Genomic DNA, 25,064 nt, shown 5'->3' on the forward strand with positions numbered 1-25,064 from the left:
AGCTCCTCCATAATCTTTAGCGTGCACGACTCAGAAGGAACAGCGTAAACGCGATGTAGGGAAGCGACGGGTTATCTTCGGTTGCCAGTAACTCCGCTCGGACGCAGCAGATTCATAAACTACTCGCTGAAAAATATTTATAAGATAGAATTTAGAACACATCTTGTAACTATGCTAGAGTGTTCCAGGACTCTGTCAGGTAAGAAACACGATAAGCTAAGGTCAAACAATAAACTTACATTTTCGCCGTCGCGTTGTCCCAGTAATACGTCTCGGCAAGGGAGTATTTTTCTTCGTGATTCCACTTGTAGATTCTCCCATGGAAGCACTGGCCGTCCCCTCCGAGAAGGAGGTCACGTTCGAACGATCTTTGGTACACCACAAAGACGGAGGTCTGAAAAAACGCCTGCAGTGAAAGTGGGAGAAGAATGGTGATTTTGATGCAGCATCATTCATGCATAACTGGGGCGCACAATATTTATGCTCACGATAGCATCAAGCCGAGGAGGTGGCCATTGCTTTGGCCATCGCCGACCCCGAGTGCACGACTGTGCTCTGTGATTCTAGGACGGCAGTGAAAAATTATGCCAGAGCAAGGGTGTGTGGTGAAGCCGCGCGTGTGTTGCGTGTGGTCGATCTCGCGAGTGAAAGTCGGTGTGTGGTGATAAAGTGGTTTCCGGCCCACATGGGCAGTGATGTGTCGGATCGCGGCAACGCTAACCACAACGAGACGGTGAACGCGGCGGCGCGAGGACTAACCAACCGTGCCGCTGCTACTACAGCCGACCCGTCGTGGTGGTGGGAAACCAAGGAAAAATGACTTCCTATAACGAAATTGTGAAATGGTACCGACTAGAGCGAAGGACTATGCCGCCACCTCATCCGGGCTTGACCCGTAAGGAGGCGGTTTTATATCGACAACTTCAAACGGGGTCATTATTCACCCCGGTGCTGATGAGGCACGTGTGTCCAAGTGTTTATGAAAGTGATCTGTGTTGTGTGTGCCGAAAGGAAAGAGCCACTGCAGCTCACATCCTTTGGGACTGTGCTAAGAATCCGCATGAAGCTGCAACAATAACAACGATCCCGCCGCGGCTCGAGGCCGCAACGAGATGCTATGACCAAGATGTCCAAACCCAGGCCGTCCAGCAGATCTCGGCGGCCCTCGAAAGGCAACGACCGAGCGAAACCGGAGGGAGGCTGCCACCCCAAAAGAGGGGCAGGCGCGGTCGACCAAAAGGAGTAGTGCGGCCGCGGCCGAAGTAGAGGCGCCACACGCCGCGAAGACGTCATGGCCGCGTCACAGTAACGCCTCCCTAACAGGGGAAGGCTAACCGTTCTGCAGGCGTTCACAGCAAAGTTTCCTCACTCACTCACTCACGATATGAGCGGTGAAGCTGTAGCATCCAAGCTAATAACCTAAATATGGGTACTTGAGAAGGCGGTGCTCATGGCGTTTATGCCGGGCATCCTCGCGAAATTTTAACAAATACTTAAAGCAATGCAGACGCGTTCAAGAAGCGTAAATTCTTGGCGTCACGCCAATAGTGCGTCCGGCGACGAACAGCCGTGCGATGAGCGCTAGTTGACATTTGTGCGCTAGACGCGGGCCCGAACTATGCTTGTCTGTCCCCGTCTAGTCCGCACTTTTGCCTCTTTCTTCCTCGCGCTGTGGCTCCGATTGTCCTCCAGCGTGCCTCATGGCAGCAATCCTCATACTGGCCGTCTTTCTGTGATGATGCTGGTGACCCACGACGAGTTCTTGAAGTAACGGTTGCTGGGTGGGCCTTTGATTGCTGGAGGACGTGGACGATGTGTTGGGGACGAGCTGCAAGTAAGCACAGGGTCTTTCGGATGCCTGGACGCCCCAAAGCCGCCCTGGAGTATCCCTGCTACCACTCTCGGCAATATGCCCATGAGAAGTGCCGGCGCTATCCTCCCGCAGCGTGACAAGGAGTCCACGCCGTTATTGTCGACAAAAATGAACTGTCCTGGCGTTTGCTAACTGTGCTGCCACCAGAGGGTTGATACCCGGCAGTTATGCGCCGGAGTCTGGCTGCGCCTACTTGGTGTCATCGAGCTGACGGCGAAAATTGGTGAATGGTCCTACGTGTGTCGCCTTTTTCTTTTTTTTTTGACCAGCCTAACGACGACTTGCCTTGTTGCGGTTGGGCACGAAGCCGTTCTTCGTGAAACGTTCCTCTACGCTGGTTCTGGCCGGCGGCCACTTCGCAGAGGTGCATGACGGCGTCGACCTGAACGTGTAGAGCAGCGACTCGCTGCCGGCGTGGCACGCTTAGCCTTGTACGTCAGCCAGGCGCGCAGCAGTCACCGATGACGGGCTCAACACGGCCGTAGGTCGCGTCTTCTCGCAGGTATAGGAACCATATCGCAATGAAGCTGGGCACCGCGTCTGGCGCCAGTGTGGGGCACTAGTAAACGTCGTTAAATAAAAGAACTTATTTTGAAATAAGCTTCTGAAGGCACACGCTGTAGTGGCCAAAGTAAAGCGACGTTTCTGGGTTTCATTGCTCAGGTCGGGTCGGCGGAGGAAGAAACCTGAGACTGCCACCGCTGTCGCAACTTTCGACACCTGAAACTTCTGCGAAACGCTCAAGTTTTTAACATTGTGCAGGTCGGCCCTGCATGGACGAAGTCTTCTGGGGTCCCTGTTTTGTTAGGGTAGTTTTTCTGGAATTCTTTATATTGCTTATAAAGTGTCCAGTAGACTAGCCGCTATCGGTAATAGCGGTGGCGAAGGCTTCGAGCGATTCTGTAACACAAGCAACCAGAATGGAAAATGAATAGTATCTGTAGAAAATACGGCATCAGAAAGCTTATCGGTGAGAGGTCAATGCATATCTCTAGAAGTTAGCATGCCTTATTCGAAAACTGGTGATGCTGTCGGGAAACCATCTATTTAGACATACTTTTATTAGTAGTGCATGGATTTGGAATCACGAAAACGTTCACAGAAGAAAGAGCTGCCTGGCAACTGCCATCACGGTCGAAACGCAGCTTCTTTAGAAATAAAAAAGGAGGATACGATATAGATGGCTGAAGAAAAAGAGAAAGACTACAAGAAGGAAATGAATGTAGTGAAATAAAAATGATAGGAAGGCAACAAGGATCCCAGTGGAGGTTACTGGCCGTGCAGAAGTGACATAGATTCAGAAATAGCGTTCAGAAACGGCCTTGTGTAGCCAAAATGTAAGTCCTTTGTACGCCTGGTCAACAGTGTCCTAACCTTGGGTCTCCGGTTTCAAAATATTCGCCTTATTAAACGCATCTGTACGTGCGGGTAAAAAGCGAAACAAAACGAACCAAACTAAAAAAAAAGAAAGTGCGTTGCTCTACGTCCAGATGAAGCTTCAAAACATTTACATAAAGTTACAACACGAAAGCAAGATATTAGTGCGGGTAGTTGGGCTGCAAATAGTCAGAGAAATGTTATAACGGCTGCATATTTCGAAAAAAATGGTTGTTCTTGTAGCCTTGCACCTAAATGACAGTTTGGATAACTGAAGCGTAGGCTGATTCCCCTGGAGCGCTTGTGGAGGCAAAGAATGGGCGACGAGGCATCTTGCGTTTGCAACGAGCTGTATATACAGAGTCATCATATTTAAGTTTTATGGAAGCTTTAGAAATCGCCTACGGCAGATAGCTTAATTCTTACCCATTGGCAGTGTCATTAGAAGAGGCCGACCTTATTAGATCGAGAAGTCAGAATACATAAACAATCTAACGAAAAAAAAAACGAAATAATGTATAAATAATCACTTTGCGGCACGTATTCCAAATTGCGAATTGTAGCTGGTGAGATTGCAAACGTATCCATTTAAAAAGAATTTGCGGTATGACACCAGTTTCGAGATATTATTTACGATAGTATGGAACTATATACATGGGTGTTCTAGTTACTCTTGTGCTTAGATGCGTAAAACAGCATTATACTAAATATGTAAGTGGAACGACAGCGTATCTTTACGGAAACTTTGACGACTTATCCCACCAAACTGGCGTCATTCTGGAAAGTCACTCCAAGTGGATACGCCGTGTGAACTGACTGGCTACGAAGGTGTCGGAACGAAATGTTTTTCATTCTAGTTTTAGTTTCCTTCTACTGAAAAAGGTTCCATTCCGGTTATGCTCCGGAACTCAAAAAAGTAAGATTCGTAACGGTTCGTAACGGGTTTTGTTTGCATGCCAAAATTTGTGATGCAGGGTAATGATGAAAGCATAGTATTTTTTGTTCTCAATAATTATTAATTTTCTGATCACGCTCAGTGCCTTGAGTCAAGGCACTGAGCATGACTTCAGAAGCAGCACGTCCTCGCGTGTACTCGCCGAAATGCGAGAACGCTGTACCGATAAAACGAACTTAAACGAACGATAAAACTTCGATAACAAGGCGTTCTAGCCGTATAAAACGAAACAATAAACTCTTCAGCGCGCAAGCCCTGAGTGTTGCTACGATGCTCATTTACTAGTGCACCGAGCAGCAAGCTTAGACTAGTGGAGCGTTCGACTGTCTATCGCTCGCAAAATCGCTGCCTAAGGTACGCGCTAGGGCGGAGCCCTGAGATCCGTGCTTGTGCTGACGTTGCCTGACGTTGATTATTTCCGATTGCCGACTTTCCCCTTAAATGGAAAAAAAGAATTATGGGGTTTTACGTGCCAAAACCACTCCCTGATTATGAGGCACGCCGTAGTGGAGGACTCCGGAAATTTCGACCACCTGGAGTTCTTTAACGTGCACCTAAATCTAAGTACACGGGTGTTTTCACATTTCGCCCCCACCGAAATCCTTAAATAGAAAACCAATGAAAATATTTCAGTTTCACTCGGAAACAAAATAATAAATAATGTTTCGGTTACATTTTGATACCGGTCAAAAATTTTGGTTTTTTTTTCGTTTTTCTTTTGGTTCCGTTCCGACACTCTGTGGGCTAGAATTCGTAAATTGCGAGATGTGCCGTGCGCCTCGGGCGGCCGCGCGCGCCTGGCTGGGCCGCTGTATACTGAAAGCCGTCTGCAACGGGTACCGAACCGGCGCTGGGCTGTGTTTTCGCGGCGTAGTTCGCGTTGATGCGAGCGGTATCACGAAGGTAAATTCGCCGCGTTAGCTCACTGCAGCGTTTTGACAGCGAGCTTCCGCGATCATCGAGTGAGATGTGTTCTTGTTGGCTTGTGCATGCGTGACACCATGCTTCTTAATTTAGTTAGTATGCTTATGTTTACAAAACTCTGCGGCCGATAAATCTACAATGTGTAGTTCGTATAGCTGTCAACTAATTTGCTGTCGCAATCGATGCTTCGCCTTTCGGGCGAAACTGCGACTTTCTTTTCTCTCAACACTGGCTGACTTGGCACTCGGGGCGGCGTTCCGTGCTTATACGTTCCTCATAGACATATGAAGAAAGAGTAAAAGAAGGCTTGGTTCTGAAAAACCACCAGACATAATCCCTGGCAGCCTTTGCACCCATCCTGTATGTATATGCCCTCCTGTCATGTGTTGCACAATACCGCCCCGTTTGCTAAGTACAAGCAAGCCAGAAACTTTTCGACACCGAAAGACCTTTCCAGATTTTTCATTACAGGTGACAAAATACATAACCATAGCACCACAAAAGCCAATTTCTTTTGTTAGTTTTTCCACCTGTTAGGTTGGCAATGATCGAATTGAGCGTAGCTAATTGACAGTGCATACAGAACATTACAAAGTGAGCACCCTCATCTAGGCTAGTAGGGTCACTGTTGACAGCTTGAAATGAAACCTTTTTCTTTTCTGCGTAGCACATATGAACCGGCAAAAGTGAGCCCCCAAGGGCATTTTGAGCGCTCTGAACAGAACTCGTGTTTGTTCACCGTTCTCCATCCTTACCGTGCCGCATTCCAGTATGGTTCCACTTCTACTTAGAACACAAGCGCCATCTGTGTTCACGTTTGTTTTCCTTTTCCCTGAGTGCTGGAAAAAAAATAACCTATGCCCAAGAAATGACTCGCACTTGGTAGCCCGTGGGTATTTGTTTTAGAACCCGTTGATATGATTATTCACCTGTATTGTGCGCGCAAAAAATTTAACTCTTCTGATGTGCACCTCTAACCTGCAGGAAATCAGCAGCGTTATTGCCGTTTATACGTTCGTCCCAAACGACACGAGTGCTACGTTGCCGTTGTGAAATTGTCTCTTAAAATCGCGGACTAACTACTTTTGGTACTGATATTTACGTTTTATCTTCAACAACGGCACGGCTGAACTTAGTGCACTTTCTAAGTAACTTTACTGTACGTTCTGAAAGATTCCCAGACACTTTTTTCACTTTTCTCATTTTTTCTTCTGTGTATGAAGAATGGCGCTTGGCTAGCAATGTAAACTACTAAATGCACCTAAATTTATTATTGTGGATGTTTACAACCTGATCAGATTTTTTTATATGTGCTTGCATTCCCCAATTTTCTAGAGAAGCAGTGCTTGTCTTGTTCTTGTATTTTATTGTAGATGCTCGTTTGTGCTGCTGATGATGGGGTGACTGCGCCGTAAATTTTCGTGGTTTGACAGCTTTTGTGGCAGTGTCCATTCTTTTGCAGTAAAAAAAAGATGCACGTCTGAAAAGTATTAGCATCTAGTAATCATTACCTTCCAAGCATCTTGAAACGGAGAGAGGTAACTCTTTCTTTCAGGCAATGTGGATGCCACGGATGAAAGAACTACGGTGACGATGACGGCGCCACAACAGGCAACAACTTGCCCATCACGCATTGCTACTTGCTGTCGAATTGTGGATTAACCAGGCCTGTAACAGAAAAAGTGACCAAAAGCTATAAACATTTCGAAGTGATAAAATACGCTTCAACTATATCGCGTTCTGCTTTTGTGGTTTCTTTCATCGAAATACACCCATGTTTGGCAACACAACAGAACACGGTATAATTCAAGCGTATCTTACAAGGAAAGCAAGTGACAAGTGCGACAGCTGTCCGTCTTTGGTTTTGCAGGAAAAACAAGTGACGTTACGTTCAAGGTATCTAGGCACACGAACTGATTGACCATGGGCACTACAACGTAAAACTATTCCAAACTTTTCTATTCCAATTGTGCTATCAGCCCTCGACGATTGGTCAAAAACTTTTTTCGACCCCCCCCCCCCCCTTCACCTGTCTGTCACGCAACGTCACGAAAACCGCGATAGCTCCCCATCTGATATGATGTGTACACACTAATCACGCATGATTTGATAGAAAAAAGAAAAAGAGTTATTTCTGATTCGACCCCTTTTCGCCATTAGCCCTTGGCTATTGGTAAAAAGTTTTCGGGCTGCACCCACTTCACCTGCCTATCACGCGACGTCACAAAACCGCACAAACTCACCGCGTCAAAGTGACGTACGTGTACGCGATAAAGATGCATTAATATGCTCAACAAAACTGAATGTTCTTCGGAATAGCCGCAGGCTGCCGCGTTCCGAAAGGAATAAAAGATGGCTGCCGCCGATCGCTGAGACGCTGGCTACTCGCACCTGCCGGAGAGCATGGGTGTATTTGCGTATAATAAAACTTTTTGCGTGGCCGTGTAACGTTTTCGAGCACTTTCGGCACGTTTACCATCTCATACTGCCAACTCTTCTTTGCTGAGGGTCAGTTTTAGCGTCATTCTTAAGCTTCCGTTGCATGCCACCGCGATTTTCGACCAGCCACCACAAGCTAAGTAAGGGAAAGCCGACCAATCGCAGAAGCCGACACCACCCTCTTCATCCGGTTATCGATTTTCAGTGCACTAGCTCTGCCCCAGCGGATCCCTCTCCACTTGAGCGTTCTCCTCGCTTCTTGTCAGCCAATTAGATACGACAAGCCGCTCAGTGTAGGCAATCTTATTCGTTTTTCAAGCAAGCAAAAGTGACCACCCATGAACGAGGAGAGTGTTTGATTGGTTTGTAGAGACAACCCTGTGGGTGACCGCCCGGTGCTTGCGTCGGTGGCTACGCAAATTTGACGCCAGGAAATTGGAATAGAAACATATTTGAATAGTTTTACGTTATAGGGCCCCATAAAAACGTGTAGGTGATGTGATTCACTTATGCCCTTTTTTGCGCGTATAATGATGAGTTCATGATGTACCTGATGCTCAGAGCATAAATAGATGATCGTTTGAAATAAACGCCAGATGGAAGTACCGCCAGTCCTGTTGCATGTGGTCCTTTCGTCTTCGTTTTTAGAGCGCTCTTATGACACCTGTCATACACTACGACGATGTAGCTTCACATACACTGCTCATTAGTACAATAAACGAAACATTAGCGCATTTTCCATGTGATCATGTTGTGTTAAGACATGCCAGGCTAAGTGAAGTTCGTGCAGGGCAAGTTACCGTACAGGCGTAACATTCTCCTTCCACCTTTGAAATACACTTCGCAGGCTGGGCACGACCAAGAAATAAAAGAAAAGAAATATCAGTGGCAATGTTGCGGTAAATGCGAGAGATGTGCTGTATCATTACTTCGCAGCCCTTTTTGTTCCCGGAGTCATGTTTTAAACCACACTGCAAAATGTTGGTTCAGGCGCTCATTCGTCACAAGTCGTTCCTCCTTGAGGGGCGATTTGCAACTGACAGCGACCCGGAGCATACCACCGCCAGTTGCTATATATATATATATATATATATATATATATATATATATATATATATATATATATTGTTACGTGTGGAAAGACACAGACGAGAGATGCTATTTACAGGCTATTTACACTGGAGCCAGGTAGCCAGGCTGACACTCGCTCGTGCCGAGGGCACCGACCAACTTCTTCGTCGTTTTCGCGGCGGCTCGTCTCTCGCGGAATCATATCGTAATATTACTCCCCGGCGGCAAAAGCACCGTCACGGTGCTGTTAAATATCCAAGGGGCATGGAGAGTTGTAGGGCTTGAGTCGGGCAACGTGGACAATGTCACTGGTTGTCACAGCGGAGGACGTCGTTGGCGTGGCTAGAACGATTTCATAGGTGACATCGGTCACTTTGCGTATCACGCGATATGGGCCTGTGTAACAGAAAAGCAGTTTTTCACAAAGGCCGACTTTACGCGATGGTTACCAAAGTAACACGAGGGCTCCGGGCACAAAATGGACATCACGGTGACGGAGGTCGTAGCGTTGTTTCTGCTTGTCTTGAGACACTTGTAGACGAGCGCGTGCAAGTTGGCGAGCATGGTCAGCATGGGCGATTGCATCACGGGCATAATCGCTAGTTGAAGCTGTGGCGGACGGAAGCACAGTGTCCAGTGGTAGCGTCGGTTCGCGGCCATACAAGAGGTAAAACGGGGAAAAGCCAGCAGTTTCGAGACGGGAAGAGTTATATGCAAAGGTAATGTAAGGTAGAGCCAGGTCCCAGTCACTGTGGTCGTCGGAAACGTATTTGGATAGCATGTCCGTAAGGGTGCGGTTCAAACGCTCAGTGAGGCCGTTCGTTTGGGGGTGGTAGGAAGTGGTAAATTTATGCTGTATTGAGCAGGCACGCATGATGTCGTCAATGACTTTGGCCAAAAAGGTGCGGCCGCGGTCTGTAAGCAATTGACGCGGAGCACGATGCATCAATATGATATCATGTAGCAGGAAGTCCGCAACATCAGTTGCACAACTGGTCGGAAGAGCACGGGTTATGGCGTAGCGGGTCGCGTAGTCCACCGCGACTGCAACCCACTTGTTTCCTGATGTAGATTCCGGAAATGGGCCTAGAAGGTCCAAGCCGACACGATGGACGGGCTCGGCAGGGATGTCGAGCGGCTGCAGGTAACCAGCGGGGAGCTGGGACGGCTTCTTGCGTCGTTGGCAAACTTCACAAGCGGCGACGTAACGTCGTACGGAACGGGCAAGGCCCGGCCAGAAAAAACGGCGACGTACACGGTCATAGGCTCGAGATACGCCGAGATGTCCTGCCGTTGGTGCGTCATTAAGCTCTTCTAGAACGGTGGAGCGGAAGTGTTTAGGTACTACAAGCAGGAACTCAGAGCCGTCTGGATGAAGGTTACGACGGTACAGAGTACCGTCGCGGAGGACGAAGAGGCGTAGAGTAGCATCGGCCGGAGAGTGTTCAAAACGGTCGATGAGTGCGCTGATATAGGCGTCACGGCGTTGCTCGTCGGCGAAATGAAGCAGCTGGGATACCGAGGATACGCAAGAAGCGCTGGCAATATGGAGGAGTCAGAGTCGTCGATAGGGTAACGCGACAAACTGTCAGCGTCTTGGTGCAGGCGGCCAGACTTGTACACCATGGAATATGAAAATTCCTGTAGCCTCAAAGCCCATCGACCAAGCCGGCCTGTAGGATCTTTTAGCGATGAGAGCCAGCAAAGAGCATGATGGTCAGTGACTACGGAAAAAGGGCGACCGTAAAGGTAAGGACGGAACTTTGCAACCGCCCAGACAACAGCAAGGCATGCGCGTTCCGTAATGGAATAGTTGCGCTTAATAATATATATATATATACATATATATATATATATATATATATATATATATATATATATATATATAAATATATATAATAATATCTATCTATCTATATATCTATCTATCTATCCATATATATATATATATATATATATATATATGTATATAGTGCAACTGGCGGTACCTATCCAGTGCCACATCTAAGGTGACCCATGACGGCGTGAAAGAGGTTCATTGAAGAGCGGCACGTCCGTACACCTTGCCACAGGCTCAGTGAACCGAGTTGGTCCGATGGAACACTGTTACGTTCAGCACAGCAGACTACGAAAGTAGCTTTCATGCCCGTCGACGCGTCGAGAGATAGCCTGAATGCTATCTCTCACCAGAAACTTAATGATTTCTTCTTTACTCTTGCCCCTGGACTAACCAAAATCTTCGCGTGAACACCCTGGGAAATATCATTGCTGTTGACACAACTGATGATAAGATGGTGCGAACTCTACTTGGCTTGTCTGAAATTTCTGGGGTCCACACACGTCTTTAAGATACCACAGGGTACAAATGTCTGATGTAGACTTGGATCTCAAAGACGACGTTTTTAAGAACATGATCGTTTGCACGCCACCACGCAAAATAATTAGCGTTCGAAGGATGGGCTCGTCAAAGTGTATGAAGATACTTTTTGCCTCTGGAAAGCTGCCTAGTCATGTAAAGGCCAGACTTGTGCGCTAGCCTGATCGACCATTCGTACCACGGCCTTTGCAATGTCATAAGTGTTTTAAGATTGGTCATATTCAGGGCTTTTGCACCAGAGATCTGGTCTGTGCCAAATGCGGTGGGAATCGCCATGTAGATTCCTGTGAAAGTCTGGTATATCGGTGCCCTAACTGTAATGGTGAACATTTGGCAACTGATAAAAGATGTCTCTCATTGAGCTAAAGGCACTAAAAGAAAAAGCCAAAAAATCGCTGTGGCTTAGCTAAGGTTAAGCCCAGGATGCGAAGCATACTAGCCTTTATTTTAGTTGTTGAACCACTGTTTAGCCTGGTGAACTCCTGTTGCTTGGCTATATTTGGTTCGGCTAGACGAAGAAACAACTCATGCGTTACTCTGCTTCGCCTTCAAGAGTGGAACGCGACAGCGTTCCCGTCGACCCGCCAAGGGGTGTAAGACAATGGGCTACGGCGCAGCGACTACGCGCCCCGCATTGGACGCGGTGAGCGTCGAGCAACGCAGCGTTCGGCGCGGCAACGAAATGTGCGCCTGAGCAAGCGACACACGCCTGAGCCTTAGAAACAGCTCGTTTCTAAGGCAACATCGCATTCACTAGAGGCGCTTTTGTACCGCTTTGAAGCATCGTACTCGTGGCTCAGTGGTAGCGTCTCCGTCTCACACTCCGGAGACCCTAATTCGATTCCCACCCAGCCCATCTTGCAAGAGTTGAGCCAAAGCCACCTAGAAACAAGCGCAGCTGCTTATATACCACCGCGACGCCGCGAGCGACGGCGCGAGTTGGAGCCCCGTTTCTTCTCTGTCGTGACGTCACGGTGTCACGTGGTATTGAAGGCGACACCGCCGCGCCTGAGGAGCTGGGTTGAGATCTCGTAATATGCTTCGCATAAAAGAAGGCGGCAGGAGATGAAAGCTCCCGTCGCCGTAGTGCTACCCCAGCGACTGGAAAAGCAGCGCGTTCAGAGTGACAAAGACACAACGCATCGGAAAGTAGGGGGTGGACCTTCTGCCTCTCAGACACATCGTGGCCAGCGCTGCCATCTGAATCGCCGGAACAAGTACCTACAAAGACTTCGACCGCACTTTAAAACACTGCAAACACAGTACCTAAACAGGTATCAGCCAACGACGATATGCAACTTGTTAATCTTCGCAAGATGCTTGTCAACGTCATGAATCTCTAATCGCGGGTAGCCAGACACAAGCAGTGTCAGCAGCAGAGCAACATTTGGAGGGCCTCGTTCCAGTTCTCGACGGCCTTCACTAGACGTTTTACCGGAAACAATTTTAGCAGTTGTCAGCAGCCTCGCCCCTTTCTGTTGCAATGGAATGGCAGGTCGACGCGACCGCGGCACGCTGATCTAGTTTTTCGACTCATCGCTATGAAGGCTCCACCAGACGTTATAGCGCTTCAGGAAACTAACGGAAGGAAAGACGAATATCGATTGGCAGCATTTGTGGGTGTCAACAGTAACACTCGATGCACGGAACCGGCTTGAGGTTCTTTCCAGTGTGTGGGCGCGGCGCATACGTGCAATGCTTGAAAAGCATGCGTGTACGTGCATGGTGACTTGGAGTTCGCGGTTCTTGACACAGACGACATCTGTGACGATGAGTTTCAGTGTGCAGCCATTACTGTGAGCCTCAGATGTGTGTCTACGATGGCGGCGAGCATAAACAAACGGCCTACCCGCTCTTCCTATAACTCACTACTTGAGTACTTAGTGTCTCGGTGTGGTACATCGTTTGTGTTGTGCGGAGATTTTAATGCCCCCCATCCACGATGGTGCAGCCTTCCCCAAGACATACGTCGGGCTGAGATTAACGAGACCATTGTCAAGAACGATCTGCAAATACTGAATGACGGTTCACCTACATTTATAGGTAGAGGAAAGGAGCATTCCACTATAGACATTGCGATATCAACGAGAGATGTGGGCTTAGCCTGGCCATGTGAACCTGACCCGTGGGGCTCAAGTCACCTACTCATGTGGTTAACACCAACACATACTGCGGGTCGCCAGGATGTCGTTTATACAGTGACTAACTGGAACAAGTTCCGTCAGCTGATCTCAGAGGCACCATCTGAAGACAGCCTGTTTAAACTTATGAGTGAGTGCTTACGAGAAGCTAGAGTACAACGACGACGGAGTATGGGCAAACCAAACGCCGATCTAAAGCTTTTGCGGTTCCGCGCATGTCGACGGCGCGCGTATAAACGGGCACAGCGCTCTAAACGACGCACCGACTGGGCTATATATAATCGCATTGATGCAGCTATACGGCGGCATACAAAACAGCTTCATCGCAAGAGCTGGAAAGCTTTGTGTAGTTCGTTGCATACTGGAAGTGGTTTTGGAACTGTATGGCGCGTACTAAAGGCTCTCCGCACTCCTGAATTATGCAAGAATCCTACGGCTGCATTGAGCATAGCGACTGACCAGTCACCAAAAGTAATAGCGGAGGCACTTGCAGACATTTTCGTCTCTCCTGAATCTAGTGACACCACAATTGGCGACCTTCCTTCTTTGACAAGTCAGAGCACCATAGCCACTTCCTACGGTCCAGTCTGCCAGATGGACGAGGCACATTCCACTCTTGAGGAGCTGCGACATGCGCTTTGCCTCTCCAAACGCCGCACTGCTCCAGGCGAAGATGGTGTGACGTATCGAGCGTTGCGGAACGTTGATAAGAGTTTGCACGACCTTATATTGGACGAGTATATAATGAGGTATGGAGAACCGATGTAATCCCTGCTGAATGGAAATTGTCCATGAACATAGAAATCTTAAAGGCTGGGTGTCCTGCAAGGCACCTGAAGTCCTATCGGCCAATATGCCAAACTTGAAATGTCAAGTTAATGGAGCGAATGGTCTTGTTTCGCTTAGATATGAGGCCAGAGGAGCTGAATGTTTTCCCCTATGTCATGAGTGGCTTTCGTCGCCGCCGTTCAGCCCTGGACAGCATATCAGATCTTGTCTCAGCGCTCAAAATTACTAAAGGAAACAAGCATTCAGCCTACGCGCTCTTCCTAGACATACAGCAAGCTTTCGATTCAGACCCGTATACGGCAATTATTTTCGCTCTTGCAACCGCGGGAATTTCGGGTTGTCTGCACCAATTTGTGCATAATTTTCTATCGGAGCGCCGGATGAAAGTGCGTGTCGGAGGTGTAACTAGTGTATACCGAAATGTGAAGTGTGGATTCCCACAGGGCAGCGTATTATCACCGCTTTTGTTTAAAACCGTACTAGCCGCGCTTCCAAGTCGTTTGCCTCGGGAGAGTGATTTCCCTGTGACATAGCTGTCTACGCAGATGACATTGCTCTGTGGATAAGCGGCCCTTCTCACCTTGCTACGTGGCTTCGTGCAAGTCTGCAAAGAGCTCTAAACGCTACTTCGGAGTACTTGGGTGAAGTTGGCCTGCTCATATCACCTACTAAGTCGGCTGCAATAGCATATCACCCTAATCAACGCGCTCGTCGAACAATGAGCCGACTGTATATAGACAAATCGCCTATAAACTGGGTGGGACAACACCGTTATATAGAGTTAATTGTGTGGGATTGCACGTCTTGGCGCCCTACCCGTAAATCTGTACGACGCTAATTGCACTCCCTCCTTAAGTATCTGGCCGTCTTGACTGCTAGACGTGTGGCCTACAACGGCTCCTTCCAGGTGTACCGGTCATCTGTACTCTGAGGCATCATGTACGCATTACCAGCCCTGAACATACCGCCTAGTTTGATGGCCCAACTGGAGTGAGATCATCGCGTTACCCTTCGACTAATGCTTGGATTAGCTTGTGAGGGAATTTCTATTGCATTGCTAACTGAAGCGCTTCAGTTACCCCGGAGGCTGCAAGCAGACCAGAGAGTTCTATATCATATTGAGCGTCTACACCGCGCATGGAATGGTCAATCGCTCCTTGATCGTCTCATTCACCGCCCATTCTCTCGCATGGGAAAATGGCGGTAATATTTATGAATATCACTGACATTTCTGAACATGTTGCTGCAGTTACGCCTCCACCTCAAGGAAATAACAAGGCTGCTGCCCCCCAACCACCCGAAAATTTGATTCCTATAAAGCCCACATTTTATTGATCTTGAGTGTTCAGTACAAAACCAGCAACTTCCAAGCCAAAATGAATCATTCCTAAGCGATCACTTAGACCAGGCTTTAACGAGCCTAATTTTTTTTTTATCGGATGAAAACTGTTGACCGCACACTATCACTGGCTGTAAAGGGATACTACGAACAACTTTATGCAAATTGTTGTTCTCAGGAAAAATATATTTGTGGAACTTTCCAAATTTGTTGACATTTGTGTGGCAGCAAAAAATGCATTAATTGCTGGAAAAGCAAACATTCATTGCTGAAAAGCAAAAAGCAAGAGCATCATCCAAATTTCATTCCATAACTGATTAGTTGTTTGAGCCCAGCAAACATTTTCAAGATTCTTTTTGTACATATCAGCAATATCATAACAGGGTCCTATGATAAACGAATATGTCTATAACGTTGATCGTCACTCTACATGTGGGAAGAGCAAAAACCAAAAGAAGAAAGGCTATCGCAGCGGAATTAACAAGCGAACTCTGTACACTTACCGCTTTGTGAACTCCCCGCAGAGGCTTGTGTTTTTGGAGTGCGAAGCATTGAAAACTAAGTGCACGAAAAACATAAGCTTGAAAGCACCTGGCATCCGTTGATATAATGAAAGATACATATACGACCAATCGTTCTTGCCCATGTTTTTTTTTTCACGTTACGTAAGAGAAGAAAGGAAAACAAGAGTGCTATCAACCTGGACTGTAGCCGAAGCTAAGGGAGAACAATAATGGTTTCCCAGGAAGAAAGCTTCGAAGCTGAATGAAAATGGATCCTCATCGCAGTATCTAGCCCGGCACCAACACCTTTCCGGAATGGGCGCTCTACCATATGAAGCTAGCAGAATGCAGGACGAGGCCGAAGTAATTGACACCTCGAAGCGGAGCGGCACTCAATCTACCAAGCGAGTTCTGCGGAAGACCGCAAAGTAGAGAAACCTTTCATGAAAAAGAAGAATTGGCTTCCGAGTCTCCATTTCAAGCAAGTTCTTCTTTCTTGCGGCCTTTCCGAGAACCCATTTACCATTTTAACCAAGTGAACCTACCGAAACGAAGAAGGTTGCGCGGAGACCGGTGCAGTGTATGCAGAAAGGCGCGTCCAAGGCTGGCGAAGGTGCAGAAGCGACGACGTAGGTACTCGTCGCGTCTTTGTTGGTCACAACTGACGCTGGCTTCGAGCCACGAAGACAGCTAAACCTATCGGGAAAAAGGCATTGCCCGCGACGTCGCGCTACTGAAGTTTTCCTGCATCCTAAGTACATTAGTCTGCGTGCTATGCGCGCAGCTCTCACCCTTTATGTTATTCTCGCACGTTTTCCCTGACTTCATCGCCCGTAGCAATGCATGTACAGTGGCACAGGGATCCGATATTGAGAGCGATCGTATCTCGCGCCTGTGAAGACCCCGAGTCGGCAACGTCAATTTTCCTGTTTTCCTTTGGTGGATTTCATTGCCAATGTCCTTCATGTCGACCTATAGCGACGAGATTGCTATCGAGTTTTCTTCTTGTATAGTGGATGAACAGACACATGTTCTGGCTATCTACCCTGTGGACGTTCGCATGTTGCCGATGAATCGCACGTTCTATGCCTGAGTGTATGTGATGCTTCTTCGATAATTTTCCTTTCAGCCTTCATTTTACCTTTTAGTTTTTCTTTGTACTTCGGAGTCGCCGAGATTTAGTTTTGATGATTTAAACAGTCGCCCTATCCGTTGCTTATCTTCCGATGAGCTCATAATTTATTAATTCGTAACTAATTCTAATAATTGACCCATCTGCGGGCAACGTGAGTGATAACAGTCTTCTTTATTCGATCTCTTTCGCCAAGTTCTTTTGCATTTGCCGCCACTAGCACTACAAGTAAAATGGCAGAAAGCGCTCCCAATTCGGAGAGTCATTGCTTCTTTCCCTTCTCTTCCGTGCTGATAATGTACCTTCTTTGTTCCTGCACTCGCGCATATCGTGTTACACTTCATAAAGGCCAAACGCAGGACCTATCTAAAGGCAAGTGTGGCCCCACGTGTAGCTATTTACGTCAGCCTATATACATGAGTGGGAATTCATAGCGTCCGTTAAGAACTCCAGGTAAAGTCCATTGTGCGGCGAAGAACACAAGTAGCTCTCTGGTCGTCGTGGCTGAGTGTCTGAACGCAGGGTGCATTGTCATCTGTGTTGAAAACATCGTCTTGCATTGTCGGCACCTGCGCCCCCACTGCAGGTGCAAATCAGCAAGAAGATTTGACGCGTATTGGCCGGTTACTGGCGCGTGCCGAGGGTTCAGACCGTTAAGAAGAAGAATGCACCTTTGCGCGTGCCGAGAGTTCAGGTCGTTGAGAGGAACAATGCAGAAGACGGTGCCATCAATGGCGTGTAACTGTGGCAGTGGCGGAGAACTGCGGGTGTCGCTGTGCCTCGTTACCCTCGCGGATTCATGCTGAGCCACCATTTCAGGTGCGGATAGGGTCGTGCAAGGCAGCGTATTGTGGCGACCAGTAACACCTTGGGCTCGAGATGGCGTGTTTAGGCCGGCCGTTGGTCGTTTGGTGCGTTATTTGCCAGGGCTTTTGCCAGAGAGGCAGGGAAAGCAGATGCTGTCGGCATTGACAGTGTCGGGTTCACGCCAAACGAGAGAGATGTGCCAAGCAGCGCCGACAGCGTAGGTCGTGAGCGAGGCGCAGGAGCGATGGGAGACCTTGTTATCCAGCCCCGCCCTACCGATTCAGCTCGCACTGATGGACAGGGGCCAGGAGCTGCTGGGAACATATGGGCCCCGTAACTAGGGAACCACCCCGTCTGGTGCTTGCGTGCACCACCGATTTATTTCGGGCCCAGTAAATGTTGCTTCATCATCATTATCAGTGATGTCGTAATGCGAAATCCTGATCTGCCGCAGGTTCTCGTAGATGCTAGGGCCTGGTAGAAGTCAGAGCTCCGAAAGAAGACCGTCTGGGAGCTCGCGACTTGCGTAGAGATAGCGCAAGTGTTGGTAAATCACGGTGTCGCTACGCTCTCGCTGTAGAAATTGTTCTCGACCTGAAGAAATCAGATGGCAGAGCTACTCCTGGGAAACTTCGGTAGGCTGTGCATCTGCGGAATCGGAAGGCTCGGCTGCCGCTGTTTCGGTTGAAACCTCGAATGCCGATAGCATCAGGGTTGCCATGGTTGCTGAAGGCATCGCCAAGGTTGTGCATATGGCGTCGCCTTGCCTGTGAGAGCTAAATTTGCGCATAGTGGAGCCGGTGGGAGAGCCTGTGAATCGGTGATGAGTGAGGTGCCCCAGAACGGAAAGCGGATAGCTTGCGGGAACGTCCAGGGAAGGAGAGCTCTGGGCCGTAGTGTAGCGGAAAGCGCGTTCGTTTGGCCCAGTGAATTACTTGGAAAGAGTCGTTGCGCAGCTGCCTTTGAGCTGGGGAGGAGGATCACGAACGGAGTAGAGGTTTGATGTTGGGGCCGCGCATGGTAACGGTCGGCACGGGTCGATGCAGGACGATCGCACGCCGAATGGCGCGACGGTTCAAATGGTATGAGCTGTTGTGACTGAGCACTCGATGTGCTGTAGTGAGTAAAGACGGCTGCCCGCAATTCCTCGTAGATGTCGGGGCCACGGGGTGGCCGCCCGAGCCTGGAGCTTTGTACATACAGAAGTGGCTGTCCAGCTGGATGAAGGTGATGTCCGGCATGTCGATGCAGAGTTCCCGGACACCGTACAACCGCGGGATGTCTGCCGGACCAGGTGAGGTCACGTCACTCTCGCCTTTACTGAGTCGGTGAGTTGACGCTGGCATGGCTGGGCGTGGTCGTCCGGGTAACGAATTTGTGGTAGGCGGCGCGAAGAGGCACTTGCCGCTAGCCGCCGTAGCCAGGGTTCATTTAGGCTTGCCAGTCTGGGAGCCGCAGCGTGCGATCTCTGGAGCGGCCGATGCCGTGGCCGCTCAGGTCGAGCGCTAGCGTGTTCTATTCTCGCGCTACACGCGCGTCAGCCGTCTTCTTAACGGTTCTGAAGCAAAACCCCTCAATGTTCCGAAGGTAGCGCCATTCATAGAGCTTTCCACCACCCCGCTCTCTCTGGCGTATCCTCCTCCACCCCTCCTGTCGCCCCAGCCCCCTCCGCTCTCCCATTGGCCATTGGGTGTCACGTGCAAGCACGCGTCGCGGTTTTGTATATTTTTTTTCTTTCCAGCGCGCTCCAACCTCCATTGCCGGCCCAGTTGCTACGAGAGTACGCGCAGACGGATTGATAGCGGAAGTGGGGAGGGGGGGGGGCATGAGAAATCGCGGCCGCGGCGGCCGCATTTTGACGGAGGCTATATGCAGAAACGCCCGAGTACCGTGCAATCGGCGCACGTTCAAGAAAGCTCATCAAAACTAATCATGAGTCCCCTATTACGACGTGCCTTATAATCAGATCGTGGTTGTGGCGCGTAAGACCCAAGAATCACTTTTTTTCTCTGTCTTGTCTCTCTGTCTGTCTCTCTGTCTTCTGTGTCTTTTTTCTTTCTTTTGTTAAAGCAACACTGCTTCCCTGCGAAAACCTACATTGCAAATGAATACAGACGAACGTAGTATACAGATAGAAAAATTAGCATAAATGTAACTGGTGCTAATGAGGGGTGGCATAATTATTTTCGCAACCTCTGTCCAGTTGTACTAAGTTCGTTCTTGCTATCGAATTCCAACCACTTTCACTGTAATAAATAAATAAAAAATTGGCTGAAGGCTTAGCTTGGTTAAGCCTAGAAGATTGCGAAAGCAATACCCTCGGCTGCTCCTTGGTTCGGCTGATGGTGTAGACATGGTTGCCCTTTGCTAAACTTGTGGCTATACATCATCCGACATAGCGCAAGGCAGCGCGCCGACCACTGCGAGGAGCCGAGATGTAGCCCCATTTATCCTCCTAGCGTGACGCCACACCAGCGAGCGCCCTCTCTCGGTAGCGCCCAGCAGCGGCACGCAAGGCTTAACCTCCACCATCGATGCCGCGAGCTGGGGCCCCGTCTCTCGGTCGGGCGTAACGTCACATGGTCACGGGACGCGCAGCTGTGTGAGGGGGCGCCACGACCACCGATGGGCCGAAAGTGCGAGCAAGATTGCTTTCGCAATAAAACGATTTCATGTTGTGGTACGTAGTTGGCACGTTGTACGATGCGCAGGAGGAGGGAAGTGGTTGGTGCTACTTTAGCAGATTGAGGGGTTTTAGTCTGGAGGTGGTAGTCGCGCCGCTACAAATGCTCCCCGTCGCCCGACAGCATACCGAATTCAGCAAACGGCGCTTGACAGACGCCGCCGGCTGCGCTTTCGCACCGGAGCAATGATATTTTCGTTTTCGCGTCCAAGGGCGCGGATATTCCAAGCGCGCGGACGCGCCGGTATCGCCATCTGATTTCAGTTGCTCAAGCCAGCTGTTTTAAGCACAGATTCCCTATTAGTCTCGAGTGCGACCGATGGCCGCGCTGCGAACGACGCTCCACTGACGTCACGAGGGATTCGACGTTGTCGTTTGCTAGGCTGCCGCTAAAATAGCTTCATCTCACCCGCGTTTGCTCGCGCTCTCACTGCGTGCTCGCCTAGCACGGCGCTCTCGCATTACTATCTGTATTTCTTGCTAGTGGTAGATTTAGAACGGCCAGCATTAGGAGTACAACAAACCTCATATGTTTAATGTATTTTCATTTAACTTTACCCGATGTGTTAGCTCAGTGGCAACGGCGGAGCGCTGCCAAGTCCGAGGTTGCTGATTCGACATCGGCCGCATATCAACGGGGGCGAAAAGCAAGAACGCTGGTGTATACTTAGATTTAGATGCGCGTTGAAAAACCGATGCCGTCAACATCCGCAGTTCTCCACTACGGCGTGCCCAATAATTATATGGTTGTTTCGCCACGTAAAGTCCAATAGTGTAAATTTTGGGGAGATAACTTTTTTTACGTAATCACAGCCCCCGCGGACAGGGACAGCCATAAAACTCGTGACTAAGTATTAAAACATCGCGCCGAGCGAGTAAATGAGAGTCGACGCACATTTGGAAATGAAGCCGGATCGCAGGGCTCATTCGCAATATTTCGCGTCGGTTAGGCAATATTGTAGCTGACTACAAATTCGAGGTTTCGTGCATAATTCTAATCACTTGCTGCGGGAAACATCAAACTTTTTTCGACGTTAAAAAATACCATGATTTTATTGACGAGCGGTTCATTTCCAACATTAGATACACCACGGTCTTTCATGTTTCGCACTCGTCAAGCATGCTTACACTACCTTCTTGCAAATAACTCGCATTACGACTTATAAAGCAAACATATTGTTTGTGTAAGTTAGCATAAGACTATTTCTGTTCAACGCACTTTAGACTGCCCGCAACGACTCCAAAAGTATCACTTTGACGGCGTTATAAAAACATTGTTATAACGAGAATTAAAACGCCAGAGAGCTTGTGAACATTTTATTGTGCCTTTGTCTATGTGTTTAGTATGTATTAATGCGGTGCGTGCATAGCGCTCCGGCTACTTGTTCAGTCAAGTACCAACAAACCTAAGCTTGTCAATTTTGTTGTTTTAGTTATAAATAAGTACGACGCGTTTACAGAACGAAGTATTTTGAAATGGTGGTCTAAGCAAAGGTTTTCGCCGTTTTTTGTTACACAACCAAGCTAATTATCATCGATGGAGGAACCTCACCAGCGCAATGTGGCCGCTACCGATGACAGGAGCTAAGAAAGAAAATGGTTACACTCAGCGGACCAACATGCAGAGTTGAACTGTGTCACAGTGAAAGTAAGCAAGTTTAAAAAAAATATAATCTTGCGAAGGTGAGCACTGCACTACAAGACTACAGAACTATTTTCTACACTAAATTTGTCCGCCCTTGTGTCAGACAATCCGGCGCACATTGAGCTGCAATGCCGATAAAGAAGTGCATTAATTAAGGCGACGCAGCGACCGCGTACCTTCATGAGCATTGCATGGAACGTCTTTTGTAATATGCGTAACACGTTGGGCAGCAAGAAACTGGGAATGTCTGCTGCCAACGGAGCAGGCAACGGAACACGCAGCACGCGATGGAGCGTCAAAGACAATACTAGATTGACGTAGTAGTTCTGCGGAAACTCGCAAGGTGGAGAGAAGGAATTACTTCTCTCCACCTTGCGGGTTTCCGCAGCACTACTACGTCAAACACTTGCCTTTGCTTCGTGTTGTCGACAAATTCGACTTCGCCCTGCCATATGCTAGCCGCCTGTTTAGCTCAGATGGTAGAGCGGCTGCCCCGGAAAGGCGGAGGTCCCGGGTTCGAGTCCCGGACCAGGACGAAATTTTCTTCAACTATAAGGCTTTTCTTTCGAGAAAACCGTATGGGTTTCCTTTGACAGCAATTGCTACGAACGAATGGATGTATGATTTTTCCTTTCTTCACAGTACTACAGTGCACACACAATAGCTAAAGGCCAAGTGCTGCAGTTAATCGTACAAAAAAAAGGACGACAAATCATTATGAGTGCGCCTCGAGAACGAAAGTGCAAATGCGAAAAACCACCGCCGTACACGCCCACGTGTACACACTGATGAGCACTGAACGACTGCTGGAGGAATCCACCCTATGGCGTGGTGACGACTGCGACGGACCGCAGGGTGTAGTGTTTTGCCAGTGTGGCTGTACAGCTCTCACAACGATCTAAGGCTGAGATTGCATGGCGACACAAGTTTTAGTACTTTCACATACAGAGTACAAAATGTTCCATTTCCACGAATCTCCAAGAGAAGAGAGAAAATAATGCAGAGAAAGGCAGGGAGGTTAACCAGAGGTAGTTCCAGTTGGCTACCCTGCGCAGGGGGAAGGGTTAAGAGGGATAAAAAGAGAAACAGAGTGGAAGGGGGACATAGAAAGAAAGGGAGACAAGCACGAACAAAGCGCGTACACTACAGAACGGTAGGGGGCGGCATTCTTAGAGTCTGTCGTGAAGCCCCGTAGATCGCAAGAACGTTAATAGCGCGAGTAAGGCCTTCAACGCGGATGTTCTTTCGGAGCATTTGCCTAAAGCTTTTAGTTCTGAAAGTGGACGATTGTCCAGCTGGTCCAGTACCCTGCACATCACTTGTCTCTCAGCACTGTATCGCGGGCAGACACAGATAATGTGTGCGAGCGTCTCGTCGATGTTACATGTGTCGCACGTGGGGCTATTGGCCATTCCTATGAGGAAAGCATAGGCGTTTGTAAAGGCAACGCCTAGCCACAGACGGTAAAGCATCGTCTGTTCACGTCGTGGTAATCCAGGCGGGAGGTGCATCCGTATGTCCGGAGACAACGAACGCAACCGACACATGGTGAAAACATTTGAGTCCCACAGGGGCAAAGTACACGTACGGGACGTCAATCGCAGCCCAGCCGCAGCGTCTGTTCGCGAAAGCGGAATGAAGACTCGTTGACCACTTTCATGTGCAGATCGGGCTGCTTCGTCGGCTTGGTCATTCCCGCTGATGTTACAATGTCCTGGAAGCCACTGAAAGATTATGTTGTGTTCCTTGTCATAGCTTTGATGATATATGTGCCGAATGTCTGAGGCCAGTTGTTCATTGGGTCCGTGGCGCATTGGGCTTCGTATGCATTGAAGGGCTGCCTTGGAGTCACTGAAGACTGTCCATTGTTGCGGTGGTTTCTGCTTAATGAAATCGAGTGCAGCACGGAGCGCCGCGAGTTCTGCACCCGTCGATGTGGTCACACATGAAGTTCTTAATTTGATTTCCTCAGATTGTGCCGGGATGATGACTGCAGCAGCAGCGCTGTTGAGTTTTACTGAGCCATCTGTGCATACATGTTTCCGGAATCTGTGCACGTTGTGAATGTGCTCCAAAGTTGCTTGCTTCAAAGCTTGCAATGGCGCTCCAGCTTTCTTTCTGACTCCTAGAATTGTCAGTTGCACTTGCGGCCGGTGCAGACACCACAATGGATCTGACAATCGTGAAGCGGGCGTAAAGTCTGATGGCAAGTACGACTGGTGTCTTACAATAGTTTTAGCAAAAGTTGAAAGTGGCCTTTTTGCTGGCAAGCAAGCAAGATGGTGTGAGGGAATCCGAGTCAGGTGTCGGATGTGCGCTCTCAGGACATCTGTATCAATGTAGACTGTCAAAGGCGCGTCTCTGGCTATGGCCACTGTCGCAATCGATGACGTTGTTTTGGGAAGACCGAGACAAGTCCTGAGTGCTTGGGCTTGCACGCTCTGGAGTTTGCGAATGTTCGTAGTACAAGTATTACCTATTACAGGTAAGCTGTACCGCAGGAAGCCCAAAAACAGTGCTTGATATAGTTGCAACATTGACGGTACTGTTGCGCCCCAGGACTTCCCGCCGACAAACGCAAGAATGTCCACAATGGCGGCCAAACGCTTTGTCATGTACGAGATGTGAGGGCTCCAAGACAAGTCTCTATCAATGATGACGCCAAGAAATCGGTGCGTTCGTCTATATCGTATGATTTGGTCATTAATCCGCAAAGCATACGGGGACATCGATTTGCGAGTAAAAGCAACGACTGCACATTTCTCAGCAGAAAGCTCCAGGCTTTGTCTTCTTAGGTATCTTTAAAAAAAAAAAATTAAATTATGGGGTTTTACGTGCCAAAACCACTTTCTGATTATGAGGCACGCCGTAGTGGAGGACTCCGGAAATTTCGACCACCTGGGGTTCTTTAACGTGCACCTAAAGCTAAGTACACGGGTGTTTTCGCATTTCGCCCCCATCGAAATGCGGCCGCCGTGGCCGGGATTCGATCCCGCGACCTCGTGCTCA

The 25,064-nt window shown here is 48.7% G+C and overlaps 1 protein-coding gene across 1 annotated transcript in view; it reads right to left on the reverse strand.

Moving 5' to 3' along the window:
• Positions 1 to 19,264, reverse strand: part of LOC126540617 (uncharacterized) — a 30,773-nt gene extending 11,509 nt beyond the window's left edge. Inside the window, exons 1-3 of the mRNA XM_055076374.2 lie at positions 18,929 to 19,264; positions 6,641 to 6,797; positions 240 to 406 (exon numbers count right to left, since the gene is read on the reverse strand). Of these exons, the coding sequence (XP_054932349.1) occupies positions 240 to 406; positions 6,641 to 6,763 (290 nt within the window). The 5' untranslated portion in view covers positions 6,764 to 6,797; positions 18,929 to 19,264. The remainder of the gene's footprint in view (positions 1 to 239; positions 407 to 6,640; positions 6,798 to 18,928) is intronic.
• Positions 19,265 to 25,064: the final 5,800 nt, after the last annotated feature.

Source organism: Dermacentor andersoni, chromosome 2, assembly GCF_023375885.2.
Source record: "Dermacentor andersoni chromosome 2, qqDerAnde1_hic_scaffold, whole genome shotgun sequence".
NCBI lineage: Eukaryota > Metazoa > Arthropoda > Arachnida > Ixodida > Ixodidae > Dermacentor > Dermacentor andersoni.